We start from the raw sequence: 13,781 nt of genomic DNA, 5'->3' as shown, positions 1-13,781 counted from the left end.
AACAGAGAGAAACAGGGGGCTATATCTAAGCTGTTGTTATTCATCATTTGGCGACATCACGTAAAACTACGTTGTGTCCGAAAGGCAAAAGAATAATGAAATCATATTAGTCTATTTTAACATATTGGAATTTGTGGAATCAAGATCAAAACATCACGCTTCATTGCAAACTATGGTATAAAATCAATCTAAAATGTGTCAACACACACCTGCAAGTTACATTATGACGTCACATCGGGTAGATATTAGTTGATCAGCCTTTTTCTAAATGTGCTAATCTGGGGTTTCCTTGTTTCATCATCCTTATTCAAGTTTTTAATCAAAATTAACTGTTCTAAAGCTCTGAAATACAATGAGCCATATGTTTAAATGGTTCTTATGATCCTTTGGCATAGCCAAAAACTTAAGATACGTTTGTAAAGGAAAAGAAAAGTAGGAAGAACTGGCCAGGTATGATAAAAAAAAAGCCAGCGCTCATGTCTAGTGGTTATTAACACCATGCAATCTGCTCCAAGCCTTATATTGGGGTTAGCTTCCAGTCCCAGCAATGCTTCCCGCAGAACTGCTACATCCCATATTCTATCGAAATAAGCAACACCCAGAGAGACTATAGCCTAAAACTTCCCTCTAGTTGCACTATGCCTTTACCTCCACTACAACCTATATATACATCACAATCGCCTTAGACAGGAGGTCTTCAACAGGGGGTCGGTTCTGCATGGGGGTCGCGAAAGTTTTTGTTGATTAGACTATCTTTTATATCGCCCCCCTGCAATTTCTTCCACCAACTGAAATGTCTTTAAATCCACATTGACATGAATTCAACACACTGTAGTAAACAGATTAATGGAGGCAGAAGATGTCTTTCAGTCATCAATGCACACATTCAGCGACACACAGGAGCTCTTTCAAGCTGGGCACCATTTCAATCACAACACCTGTCCCATCAACCAGGAATCAGAATCAGAAATACTTTAATAATCCCAGGGAGAAATTACTTTGTTAAATTACTCAATATGTTATAGAGTGACTATTGGATCAGTTTTATATAACCCAATTTCATACTATATATATAAAATTAGGGGGTCCCCGCTCCATTTCGCCATCAGTTTGGGGGTCCTTAGCCTGGAAAAGGTGAAGATCCCTGGCATAGACAACATCAATAAGCAGAAACAATAACCTGATTACTAGAGAGCTTGAAAGAGAGGTGCAGTTTAAGGAGCTGATCTTGTAACAATGTGTGGATTTTCATCTAATAAGTGCGGAATGAGCGCAGAAATCATAAGCCAGTATTGTATAGAGAGCTGCTAATGTCACACTGGTGACCATCATGGCTCGGCATCCCTCCAGACAACCTTATACATCAGAAATCAAAGGTTTCAGACATAATCTGCTCATCTGTTGACAAATACCAGCTGATTTTCTCTTGTAATCTCATGGAGACACATTTCCATGTGAGTTTCCATAAAAGAAAAATTAAACTGCCTTGTTGGGAGGGGGAAACAAAAGCAATTTTAAGCAGCTCTGATCAGATGATGTATTAAATCATTTAGGACCGTTTCCTGTAGACATTAGCTTAAAACTGGACAGGATGCCTTCAAGCACAGATGTACTGCGTCTTTAAAGTGGTTGTGCAGAAGCTCACCAGCAACTCACCATCATCATCTAGTTCAAGTTTCTCCAGCATACCTTCGAATAAGCCGTAGACCTGCGGAGGAGAAAAAAAACAACAGAAAAACAAGCAGAAGTTGGAGGTGAGGAACGCTGCAGAGGGTGAGAGAAGCTGAAGCCAAAAAACTTTGCAATAAATTGTGAGCGAGCGGCAGGCTGACGCCGACTCTCCCTCCCTGCAGGTCAAAGCAGATCAAACCGACCGACGAGAGGTAATATATAGAATAAAAAAATAAAAACAAAAGAAGACAGAACAGATTATATCCTCGATCGCTTCACAGATACGCAGAGTTCCCTAAATATAAACAGGCAAAGCAACACAACGACACACATTTATCGGCGCGTAGTAATTAAAGGAAACACACCCCCCTCCTAAACACTAGCAGTGGTACAGTCCAGATCTATTTGGTGCAGCAGGGAGAGGGAGGGGGGCGCTCAGAGAGACGTGGGTAAATTAAATTCCTACTCAACAAATCAGCTTTTGGACGTCGTTCACGGCGAGAACAACCACAGCAACCTCACCAAATGGAAGAAGCTGAAAGACGACGCGTGGATAAAAACCAGGAAGCTCCTTACTCAGAGGACACGCCCCCTTCACGCAGGGCAACCTGGCTGCCTCACCATATTAGGAAATCCTTTCCGTTGCCTAGCAGCAAGAAGCTGGGGATGCCTCGCCGAGTTTAACGCGTTCATCGCTTAAAACACCTCACTGCTTGTTCATCGTGAGATCAAATTACCTAAAGTAGGTTAATTAGACCTCCTGTAAATCATTCCAGCTCGAAATGCGCTGCGTCATTCTGGGAGATGATTGTTAATACAGGTTTTTAGCTTCTGTGTGGTGCTCAGCAGTTTAATAACAGCACAGCAGCAGCAGGATAAAAGCCTCTATCTTCCCCTGCTTTGGGATGCTCCACGCTCTCCCCCCTGCATTGCCCTATTTTGATGACTCAGCAGTTCTCCAGCCAAAATCTACCCCTGCACTTTCATAAATCAGGTGGTGCAGCACTGACATGTGGCCTGCTGGGAGACACACACCCATTCAGTCAATCACTCTTAAAACTGATCATGGCAAAAGGTGCATTTTAACATTGCATCTTTATTATTTTTGAGGTGATGAAGAGGCAGAGAAGTACAGAAGGGGATTAGAGCCACGGAAAAAATTAAAAAAGTTAACTGATTTTTTTATTTTAATTCTGTATAATATAAGAAGAAAATTAGCATTCTGATTTTAATCTCAGAATTCTCACTTTTTTCTCAGAATTCTGACTTTAATCTCTGTATTCTGACTGAATTTCTGACAGCTAACAGACATGTTACTGACTAAAACACTGTTTTAGTCTGTTTTTTTTATTTATTTTGTATATCATTTCTGCTCTTCCATTAATGAAAAAGTATCACCGGGGACCCCTCCGGCACGTAAAAAGTCACCTAATTCCGTCATTTTCCACCAATGTGTAACTGGCCCTCTAAAACAACACACATCTTTATCAGTGAAGTTGAGTGCTCCCACATCTCTTCCTTCATGGTGCCCATCTACATTAAAGAGAGATTAAAGTCAGAATTCTGAGAAAAAAGTCAGAATTCTGAGAAAAAAGTCAGAATTCTGAGAAAAAAGTCAGAATTCTAAATTCTTTCGCATATTAAACTGAAATAATATGTAAAAGTCATTTAACTTTTTTCTTTTTTCCAGTGGCCCTAATCCTCTTCCGTAGAGAAGAGCAACAAATAATCAGGCATTAGTGTCAACACTGGAGATTCAACATTGATTCACCGTTACTGACTGGAATCAGCCGTCACTGCATTCAGATGAATTTAGGCAGTTCTTCTGATAATTATTTACACTAGGTTTTTTTTCTTTAGGCAAATAAGATAAGAAATAGAATACTGACTATCAAGGTGCAAGTTTATCTAATATCTAATTTAGCCTTAGATGAGCCTACAGCGCAGGGTCACACTGCAATATGAAACTCATATGTGTTTATTGCAGCTTTGTGAGAAAATAAAGTACAAAATAGAATATATAAGAAGCAAATTGAAATGAAGAAAGTCTCTGAGGCCTTTTTACACTGCAAAACTTTAAATCCTGAGTCAGTTTTTCTTGTGGGTAAGAGAATATTGATTAAAATTATTTACGTTGAAATTAAGGCGGGAAAAAACTTAATTATCTTATCACAAGAGCATAGTATTTAATGTACCATTTTGGGGGGCAAAAATATGTATTCCATTGGTGGATTATCTCATTTAAATTTAAGGGCAAATAATCCTTTTTTAGAAGTTTGTATTTATTGTTAAGTCAGTTTTTTTTTGCAGTGTATTTGCCACCCCCTGAATAAAAGCTTAAAAACCCTAAAAAATAATAATAAAAATAAACTTTCAGGGTAAAGTAGATTTAATGCAGAGTGTTTACAATCATCTGTTTTCAGCTCCTGTTAAAGATTCACATTTGGATTTCAATCAGGACTTTAAATTATCTTAACACATGATAAACTGTTCCCCTAGCTGCATGTCAGTCAGTCAAACTGTTTTATTCCTGTAAACGTCCGCCTTTCAACAAACTATAACTTCCTTCCTTGTCCCTGTAGATAAGTCAACATGTTTTTATACTAAAATATTTAATTTAGGTGTGATCAGAACAGATAATCTCTTACCACCAGTACTTTATAGCTAATGGAAATTGTAAACACGACCTCTCATGACAATTTATCACACAATGCCAATAGTGATTAAGAAGTCCTGTTTGTCTATAGATGTCTCCCATTTGAACTGCAGCTCCTCCAGAGCTACCATGGAGGTAAAGACTGCTTATCTTAAAGCGGCATAGTCTGGATCTATGACCTAGAGAGTTTCAAACCAGTAGTTTACTCTGGTTGCTAATAACAGTCTAATGATTCAATTATCACTCCCTGTTGGCTTCCATTATCTGATTTCTGTGTTTTATTCTACTGGATGTAATGCTATACTATATGTTAAATAATATTTACAGAAATGCTTGCCTAATTGGCTTTATTTTTTTTAAGCTTCTGGTTTGTGTAGATCTTGAGCTCTATCTAAATTCAAAACACACACATTCTTGTTAAAAGGTATCCTGCCATAACATTTACTCAGTTCTGCTACATGTTGCCTTGAGGAAAACAGTGCAAACACAGGCTGGAACACGAAGGTCTCGCAAGTAATAGAGCTGCAGATTTGCATCAGCTGATTTCATCAGCAGTGTCCTTATAAGCTTTTATGACTCAGAGAAAGAGGCTCATGAGTCATAGACAGGAAGCATTTAAGGCTGATGTTGTGTATCCAAAAGAAAAACAGTTATCAGAGTAAACATCCCATGATGCATGAAGGATAATTACTGCATCTAACAAAACGCTGCTTTCTCTAGTTGCATAAGAGCTTCTGTCTGATTTAGTATTGAACTTTGGGTATCATACCGAATTACTGAAACATTGTACTTTATAAAAAAGAAAAGCATAAAAAGAGAGTTAAAGGCCACATGCTATAATTACTTTCTTGTGTTTTTCTATTTTTCAAATTTGCAGGGGAATGTATACCCATATGTTTATTATTTCTAAATAAAAAAAATACTTTGGCTTTAATAGAAAAAAAAACCCTGTAGTGTGACTCACATGGTGTGAGGTAGAGAAAGGTGGCACAGGACTGGTTGATGGGATCGGAGGTTTAGCGTAGGAAAGGCTGATGCGCTGTCCTGTGTCTGGAGGAGTGGACAGGGAGCGGCTTCGGGAACTGGACTCCAGGCGTTCTGGACTGGGGCCGCTCTGCCGCTGAGCCTCTGGGCTGAACACAGGTTGGCAGGATGCCTGGGTCGGAGTGGAGGGAGGCGTGGAGCGTCCAGAAGCTGCAGGGACAGATAAAGATCACAACTGATGAGTCATCTTATCTTTTGCTTGTTAAGATTTGGACCATTTTTTTCCCCCTTTCCTTTCAGCAAAGCTGACTGACCACATAGACATCCAGTGCAGAAGTGTTGTTTTATATTATACCTTAGATTAAGGGTAAAGTGGAGGATTTTCACGAATTTTTGAAAAGACCGAACTTCTCCACTTGGAAGAGCGTGCACAAGCCCATTTCTTCTCGTGCACACTGTTAAAAAGTTGCTATTTGCATCACTCATACAAGCTTATTTTCCAAAAGAAGATTAGCATTTTTTTCCACAATGTCAGACTCACCACCTGTAAGTGAAAATGGGGACGAGCAGTAAGGACTGCCTTACATAAACATATCACCAGAATGATTGACAATAAGGAGGACCACTTATTTTGATGATCCACCCGGAAAAAGAACATCCTCCATTAAACCTTTAAAAAAGCGCCTAAAAAATAATTTCAGCATAAAAAGGAAGAATAGAAATACTCTACATAGATTCTGCACTTAGACACAGCGATTCTAGTAGCCAACATAAAGCAATGTTGAACTGAGTCAAACGTCTGTTTTACAAAGCTGAGAGAGCGAAATTAGGATGAATGTACACCTGAAAGATCAAAGATGTGGAAACTGGGTTTTAAAGAGAACACAATGAAGCTGACTGGTTGGTTTTTTCAACTTATATTTTTTATTTCACTCTTATTTATAGAAATACTTAACCTCCAAACATTCATTTAAAAAATGCTCTAAAAATCTCCAAAACACTAATTCTATGCAATAGTATGGATTCTGCAGCTGTAATTGTTGGAGATGACCCTTATTCATCTGGCTGAACCTCTGGATCCCTGACATTGTATTCATGTCAACTAGATGTTAAATAAAAGAAAGGAGATACCTTGTCTATCTGCATATGATGTTGTTTCAAAGTTGTAAAAATATGAGAAACTATGCAGAATATTAAAGGAGAAGTTCGGTTTTTTACACTTTAAGCCCATTTCCAGTGTGACCAGGATGAAATCGAATGATCGACACCAAAAGTTTGACAATTGCTCCTGTCTCTGCTTTTTGGCTCATTTAGAATCACCCCCTGGCTGCTTTAGAATGGCTAGCATAGAGCATGTCCGATAATGTCCTTAAAACAACCTTAAACGTTCTTTTTTTAAAATATGCTACTCACCGGGTCGTCAGCGCTGTTCAATGACGTTCCAAAAAAAGTTTCGTAAAGAAAAAACGTTCCTGTAGTGTTTTATTTAGCATTTTGTAAATCCCATTGAGTTCTGTAGGAATAGTCAATATTCCGCTGCCACCGGAAACGGAAATGGGGCCTGTTTACACAGTTGTAGTCTTTTCGCTTCACTCTGTGTACTCCGACGTCGAGGTGCTAACGTCTCTGTTAAACACTTTAAAAAACTCTGAAAATGGAATACGAAAGGTGGATTCTTGATTCTCGACGTCGGAGTACACAGAGTGAAGCGAAAAGACTACAACTGTGTAAACAGGCTCCATTTCCGTTTCCGGTGGCAGCGGAATATTGACTATTCCTACAGAACTCAATGGGATTTACAAAATGCTAAATAAAACACTACAGGAACGTTTTTTCTTCACGAAACTTTTTTTGGAACGTCATTGAACAGCGCTGACGACACGGTGAGTAGCATATTTAAAAAAAAGAACGTTTAAGGTTGTTTTAAGGACATTATTGGACATGCTCTATGCTAGCCATTCTAAAGCAGCCAGGGGGTGATTCTAAATGAGCCAAAAAGCAGAGACAGGAGCAATTGTCAAACTTTTGGTGTCGTTCATTCGATTTCATCCTGGACACTACAGAAAATGGGCTTAAAGTGTAAAAAACCGAACTTCTCCTTTAATGATAAATTGCCTTTTTCCTACCAAACACAGGTTGGCTGGATGCATCAAGTCTATATGAGGCTAGTCCCCCGAGGAACAGTCTGTTTTAATTTGGCCATTCCTTCTTTGGTAGGAACAGGTTCATATAAATAAACCCAGTTTGGATCATTAAGTAAATATATCTTAATTGGGGGAGTGGCGTCTAGTGGTTAAGGCATAGAGCTTTGAATCCTGAGTTTCTGAATTCGAGCCCAACTCCCACAGACTGCCACTCTGGGTCCCTGAGCAATCACCCTTAACCCCACACTGCTCCCTGGGCGCCACACGATGGCAGCCCACTGCTCCCCAAGGGATGGGTTAAATGCAGAGAGTTCATTTCATTGCTCTGTACTTGTGACAGTGGAATTACAATAAGAAAGCTGGAAAAAAAATATTACAGTAACATGGCTTCATAGAAGAATTTTTCATTTTATAGTACAATTTATGTGCGGATCCAGAAATTTGAATTGAGAAAGCTTTCTGGAGAGGTGGCGACACGTCTTCAAATCTTGGAAACCAAGTCCAGTGGATGTTTTTTTTTACTTTACTTTACGGAATTTATGTGTTCTTCTTGCATTAATTCTTAATCAATATGCCTTGGCATAGAGTCGATCACCCAGTGGACCAACTAAGGAGTTAATACACTAGAAAATAACTTAATATGAATGATCATATTCTTTAGCAATGACCTCTGTGGCTTATCATGCTTGGGGGTGGGGGGTGTTGGGTTAGGGTTTTCCATGTGACTGTATAGGTCATGGTGAGAATATCACATCATCATCTAACGATTTTGTTTTTTAAAGTCTTAGATTGTTACAGTTTTATTACACAAAATAATGAAACTGTAATTAAAAATATAATTAGTTTCCACTTTGAACTGAATTACTGACTTTAACAAACCTTATGTGGAACTTTAACTTACTGAGGTACACCTGAGCACAGGTAAGAGTTAAAAAAAAACTACATATTGTTATTGGAGGAAAGGAATAAGGATGATTTGAAAGGAGATTTGTTCTTAGTGGAGTATCTTGAAAGCCATTTAGGACAGAACCACTGTGATATGGTAATTGTATTATTACCTCCGCCATGGAGGTTATGTTTTTATCTGCTCTGGTTTGTGTCCTCATCTCTCTCTTTTCAAAACAACTTATAGTTATGGACAGATTTTGCTGAAACTTTTAGAGCAGGTGTGTATTATGACTGGCAACAAATGATTATATTTGGTGATGATCCGGATCACCAGCTGGATCCAGGAATTTTGGGAACGTTTCTGTGAATACTGGTATTAATTTAAGGTGGAAGTGACAATACATCAGAGGTTAAATCTACTTGGTGGAGATCTGCGCTCTCAGCGTGCCTTTCAACTTATTTTTTTAGGATTGTGGGGTTTTTTCCCCTCATGTTTTTAGGTTTTTATTAACTGTAGGGTTTTCAAAGGTATCAATAATCATAAGCTGTATCTGGATACAAAACAAAGCGGGCATAGTATCAATACTAAATAAAACTGTTGTTTGCATATATTTTGCTATTGTTAATTTTTAGATTTCTAGATTATATGAACATTAAAAGAAAAAATATGTCAAATTGTGTTATATCTGTGTTATTTATTTTACATTTGTTTGCACATTTTTTTTCCTAATAGAATCTGTGATTCTATTGAGAAAGCATATTCCATGTTAAGATTAAATGAAGGGTAATTTTTCATGCTGATATTTGCTTTTTGAATTTAAAAATTTTAGTATAGTGACAACTCTAAATAACTTAGTAAAAGTAATCAAAAGAAAGGAACAATTGTTTGAGTAAACTATATTTATTCTAAATGAATAAAAAACTGATTGTGAAAAAAAGCTTCTTAATCCTGAGCAAAATTCAAGCCTGAAAAATCTGCCAGTCACCACTAGTAGGCGCACCTGAGCTACAGAACAAAAAAAAAAGAATTCAGCAGTTAAATGTCCCAACATTCTTATTCTCTGTGCTACGGTTAGGCTATTTCCTACAAATGATTATCAAAAATAATTATTTTGTCTAATTTAACTTCATGCAAACATTTTATTTTATTTATATGTAAAAAAAATTGTTATACTTTACTCATGGAACAAATATCTTTATCTTATTTCACATACCTCAAGCAGATTTGGCAAAAATAGGCATAATCAAATAAAACCTTTTCTTTATAAATCTATCATTTTAATCAGAGTCAAAATATTGTTTGTTTATGAAAACACTTTTTATAACAGCTGTGGTTATTTCCTGAGTGAGTTGCCCTTTATTGGGGATTATTCAGCATCAAACTGCAGTAGCTTTAAAAACAACTTGCATCCTCCTGGTTGTTCTCATGAATAACGTGCAGTCCCAGCATCAGCTCCTACATAAATCTAAAAGCTGATCAATATTATACCACATGAATATATATCACTTTTATGAGACATCCGCCTTGAAATCCAGTGGAACGGTCAACTGTGATGCAGCTGCTCCGTCTGCAGCGTCACATCGGTGGATGTTCATCACATGACAGCCTGCATGCTCCTTAACGTCACACATCGTAAGCTTGCGTGGGGTGACATGAGACCCTGACGTTGGTACGGGTGCTCCCCTGTGACATATTTCTGAGGCCTAACAATAAGCAGCGTAAGCGATGTGGGCTAAATGGCTCACATTACCAACTATTCCTATGAGGCTTGCAGCAGACTTTCAGCAGATTGAGAAAAGCAGGAGACTTTAAATCAAGATTTGAATATAACAAATATAAATCTTCTAACAATTAAATGTTAGTGAGTTAGGCTGCTTTCTCCACCAATATCTCCAGCTACTATAAAGCTTTAATGTTCTTTACATACAAACAAGAACAATATAACTCATGAGTCCCTGATTATTTCCCCTTTAACACCCTCGCTTGACATTTAGTTGGCGTTCAGCAGGCCTCTTTGGTGTGTCCAGCTTCCGCTGTGCAGCCGTCTTTTTTTAGCCACGCTGCTGAGGCACATTCCACAGGAGCAGATAACAGCTCTCATCTGTCTAGGCAATAGAGGACAGCTAGGCACCAGCCAGGAAGTGAGACATGGATGCATTGCTGCAAAGGACTCATCCTGATCCTAAGCAAACAAATATCTGTTTTAACTGGAAAAAGACCAAAGAAAGGATGAATTCTGACACAACCGACTATGCAGCAAGACAATCAAAGCTTTAAAAATGAATTCCTAGTGAAGCCATTATAAAAAAAATATATTTGTAAGGGAATATTACCACCAAATATTTCTAATATAATTTAATAATCCAAAAGTATAAATAGCACTTTATTATAAAAAAAAAAAAAGAAAAAGAAAAGCCTTCCTATCTGTGGATTAAAGTACTAGCATATTTAAAGGTTTATGCATTTCATACAACCTGGTCTGCTCCCAGGCTGCATTAACACGCTTTAAAGCAACGATGTGTTAGAGTAACACCTATAAAAGTTCCCCCCTCCCCCCCCCAGACACACACACACACACAGTCCTGACTCTTGCAGAAATATGACTTCAGTCCAGTACAGAGGAAATTAAAGCTCTAGTTTTACATTAGCCATCCAGTGAACAAAGTTCTGCTTCTGTGAATCTGAGACGTCTACAAGCATAATTTTTTATGCTCTGCTAAAATGTGGCTCATTTACTAATCGTTCTAATCCATTTCTAAGCTTCAATAATTCATCAGATTCCCCAAAATAGGGTCAACATCCACAGCAACCACACACATAAAGCGTCATGATCAGGGGTCTGAGCCACAGGTAGCTTTTTGGAACCTCTATGATGGCCTAAAATGATATGAAGAAGCTATTTATGTTGTAGAATAATGCATACAGCTCTTAAAAGCTTCATTGGGTTTTAAAATATATATTTGATTGAATTATCACAGCAGATTGGCATTAAAATATAAAAAATATGCTATTATATCTACTTTTTTTAGCTTGAAAATTATGTTGTTTTTTTCTTCTTTTTCATCTTTATAAAATGTTTTATGGTTTTCCTTATTTTAAAGCTTTAAAGTACAAATAAACAATTGGTATTGGTATCAATTTCCTAAAGATAAGTATTAATAAATGCTTCAACATTTGCAGCTTTAAACAACTTTTTATCCACCGGACTCATGGCAAAATGGCTCTTTGGATTTTTTTGTGGTCATAATAGCACTTAGACAACTTTTATTGTCATTTTGTATACACAAGAGTGTGTATATAAAACAAAATTTCTCTTTGTACAGTTTTCAGACAGCAAATGACCAGCAGCTTAGCAGTGAATTGAACATTTCCATTTCATAAATTGCAACAGTGATCCCATGTAAACAATGTGGGAGAATAAAAACATGGTGCAAAAACGCATTGATATGGAAGTTGAGAGCATTAATATATATGGCGTAAATACGTAGTATTTTGGTTTGGTGTTATGAGAGCACAAAAGCTCCCTCTTATTGGCTGCAGGTTTCATACTCAGATGTTTAATCTTTAAAGGATGCTGTGGATGTGGAGTCTGATTGTGCAGCCATGAGGTTTGGGATCAAAGGACTGAGGTGGCATCTACATCATGAATCATTACAGCAGAGCTATAGTACACTCATTTGGTCCTGTCAGAAAAGGGAGACTCTAAAATTAGCAGATGTGAGGTTTACGATGGGCTCTGCATTACTTATGATCTTATTTGTGGTCCAGAGTTCCTACACAATGACAGAAAGATCACATATGGGATTTAATACCTTTAGAATGACTGAATCTTTACTTTTTATCTCCAAAGATTTGCGGCCATCTGACTGCCTAAGCTGACCAGCTGAATCTCTTTGAGTTAGTCTAACTGAGCTCCTGGTTCAGCCAAATTAAAGAACCTTCCTCAAAGCCATCTTGAATAATGGACCCTCCTCTCAGATTTTAAAATGCTGTTGTTTTGCTCTTATCTGAAAGTCTACGATGCGGCTGCATCATAGTCTCCAATATTAGAAAAACAAACAAGAGATCTATCTTTTAATCAGAGAAACTTATAAATCCTTGTAAGTTTCAAAATTGAATATTCATTAGATCAAAATCCATAATATTAACTTGCTTTTGTCTTGTAAAGTATTGTAGTGACATAGACCCTTTTGCAGATTTCTTTCTCTGACCAAAAACAACGATTATGACATTAGAATGATCTAAAATAACCTTTTGTTCCATATATCATGTTTAAGTGATTGGAAAACCAATCAATATCTATCAAAACAAAACCATTTTGATGAATAGTTTAATAAATAAATAAGTATTCCTTAATGTAAATGAACTTACTTTATTAGTGTAAATTACTTACGTATCTCTGCTAAGAAATTTCTGCATCTTAGACCTCAAATTAGATTTCTGCCGTCTTCCATGAAGACAAATTTACATATAAACCAGGACAGGGTCTTTTTTCTTCCCCATATTCCAACAAAGTTTTGATTTTTCTTACTTCTCATCTCTGAGACTTTCTTAAACAGCCTTTTTTCTATGTCTATAATGGCTTTGGAGTGATTAAAAGTGAGAAATAATCACTTGACCCTGAGACAGAGCAATCATTTTCCAGCAGAGCTGGAAAAAGAGGACAATTTGAACCACTTGTCAAGTGACCAGTAAACTGTTTGACATATTCTTTAAATAAATATGAATCTTAAGAAATTAATTCCTTCCTGAATACAGTTTACATTTTTTTGGAAATATAAGCGACTAAGCTTGTTTTATGACCACCGAAACTAAATGAGTTAAAGTAATTTAAAGTATGTGAATTGCCCATCATAAACTGATGTCACAAAAATAAATAGATAAAACTTGGATAAAACTGATTTAATATTTAGTCCCTCCCAAAAAAAGAAAGTTAAAATATTAATGTCTAATGTATTATCCAATTTCAGGAAAAGAAGGGGATATAGTTAAACCCAAACAACAATAAATACTTTGCTTTATTCCTTTATGTAGAGATAAGGAGGAAACCGTCCTGTTAGGACATTCTGACAGCTTGTGTGTGTTCCCCTCTTTGGCTTTAAAAACCTAACTGGGGCCCGGGAATTTGTAGCCTGACGTAGTCCTACTCAATTCTAGTCAAACCTTGTGGGCGGGACTAAGTTCGGAATGGCACCCAGGCTAGGGAATTTGGGGCCCCATGAAAAATTTTTTATTTGGCCCTCATCGCCCACCACATCTCAGCTGTCCAGGATACAGTATACACAAATGGAGCCCATTTTATTTTATAGCGATCATTATTTAAAAAAAAAAAAAATATATATATATATACAGTTGTGTTCGAAATAATAGCAGTGCCTCAACAGCAGCAAGAAAATCACTTGTTTTATTAACATTTCAAACTCTATACCCCAGATAA

At 37.2% G+C, this 13,781-nt stretch overlaps 1 protein-coding gene across 7 annotated transcripts in view; it reads right to left on the bottom strand.

Moving 5' to 3' along the window:
* Positions 1-13,781, bottom strand: part of LOC107083377 (5'-AMP-activated protein kinase subunit gamma-2-like) — a 44,112-nt gene that overhangs the window by 10,686 nt on the left and 19,645 nt on the right. For 4 of the 7 annotated variants that reach the window (XM_015372563.1, XM_015372561.1, XM_015372564.1 and 1 more), the window contains 2 exons: positions 5,292-5,521; positions 1,657-1,708 (listed from right to left, as the gene is read on the bottom strand). In XM_015372563.1, coding sequence (XP_015228049.1) covers positions 1,657-1,708; positions 5,292-5,521 — 282 coding nt within the window. Of the gene's footprint in view, positions 1-1,656; positions 1,709-2,137; positions 2,231-5,291; positions 5,522-13,781 lie in introns of those variants that run through there. The other 3 variants (XM_015372566.1, XM_015372568.1, XM_015372567.1) reach the window with 3 other exon arrangements.

This window comes from Cyprinodon variegatus, unplaced genomic scaffold, assembly GCF_000732505.1.
Source record: "Cyprinodon variegatus isolate N-32 unplaced genomic scaffold, C_variegatus-1.0 Scaffold73, whole genome shotgun sequence".
NCBI classification, from domain to species: Eukaryota; Metazoa; Chordata; class Actinopteri; order Cyprinodontiformes; family Cyprinodontidae; genus Cyprinodon; species Cyprinodon variegatus.
This window is presented reverse-complemented; position numbering and strand designations above follow the sequence as displayed.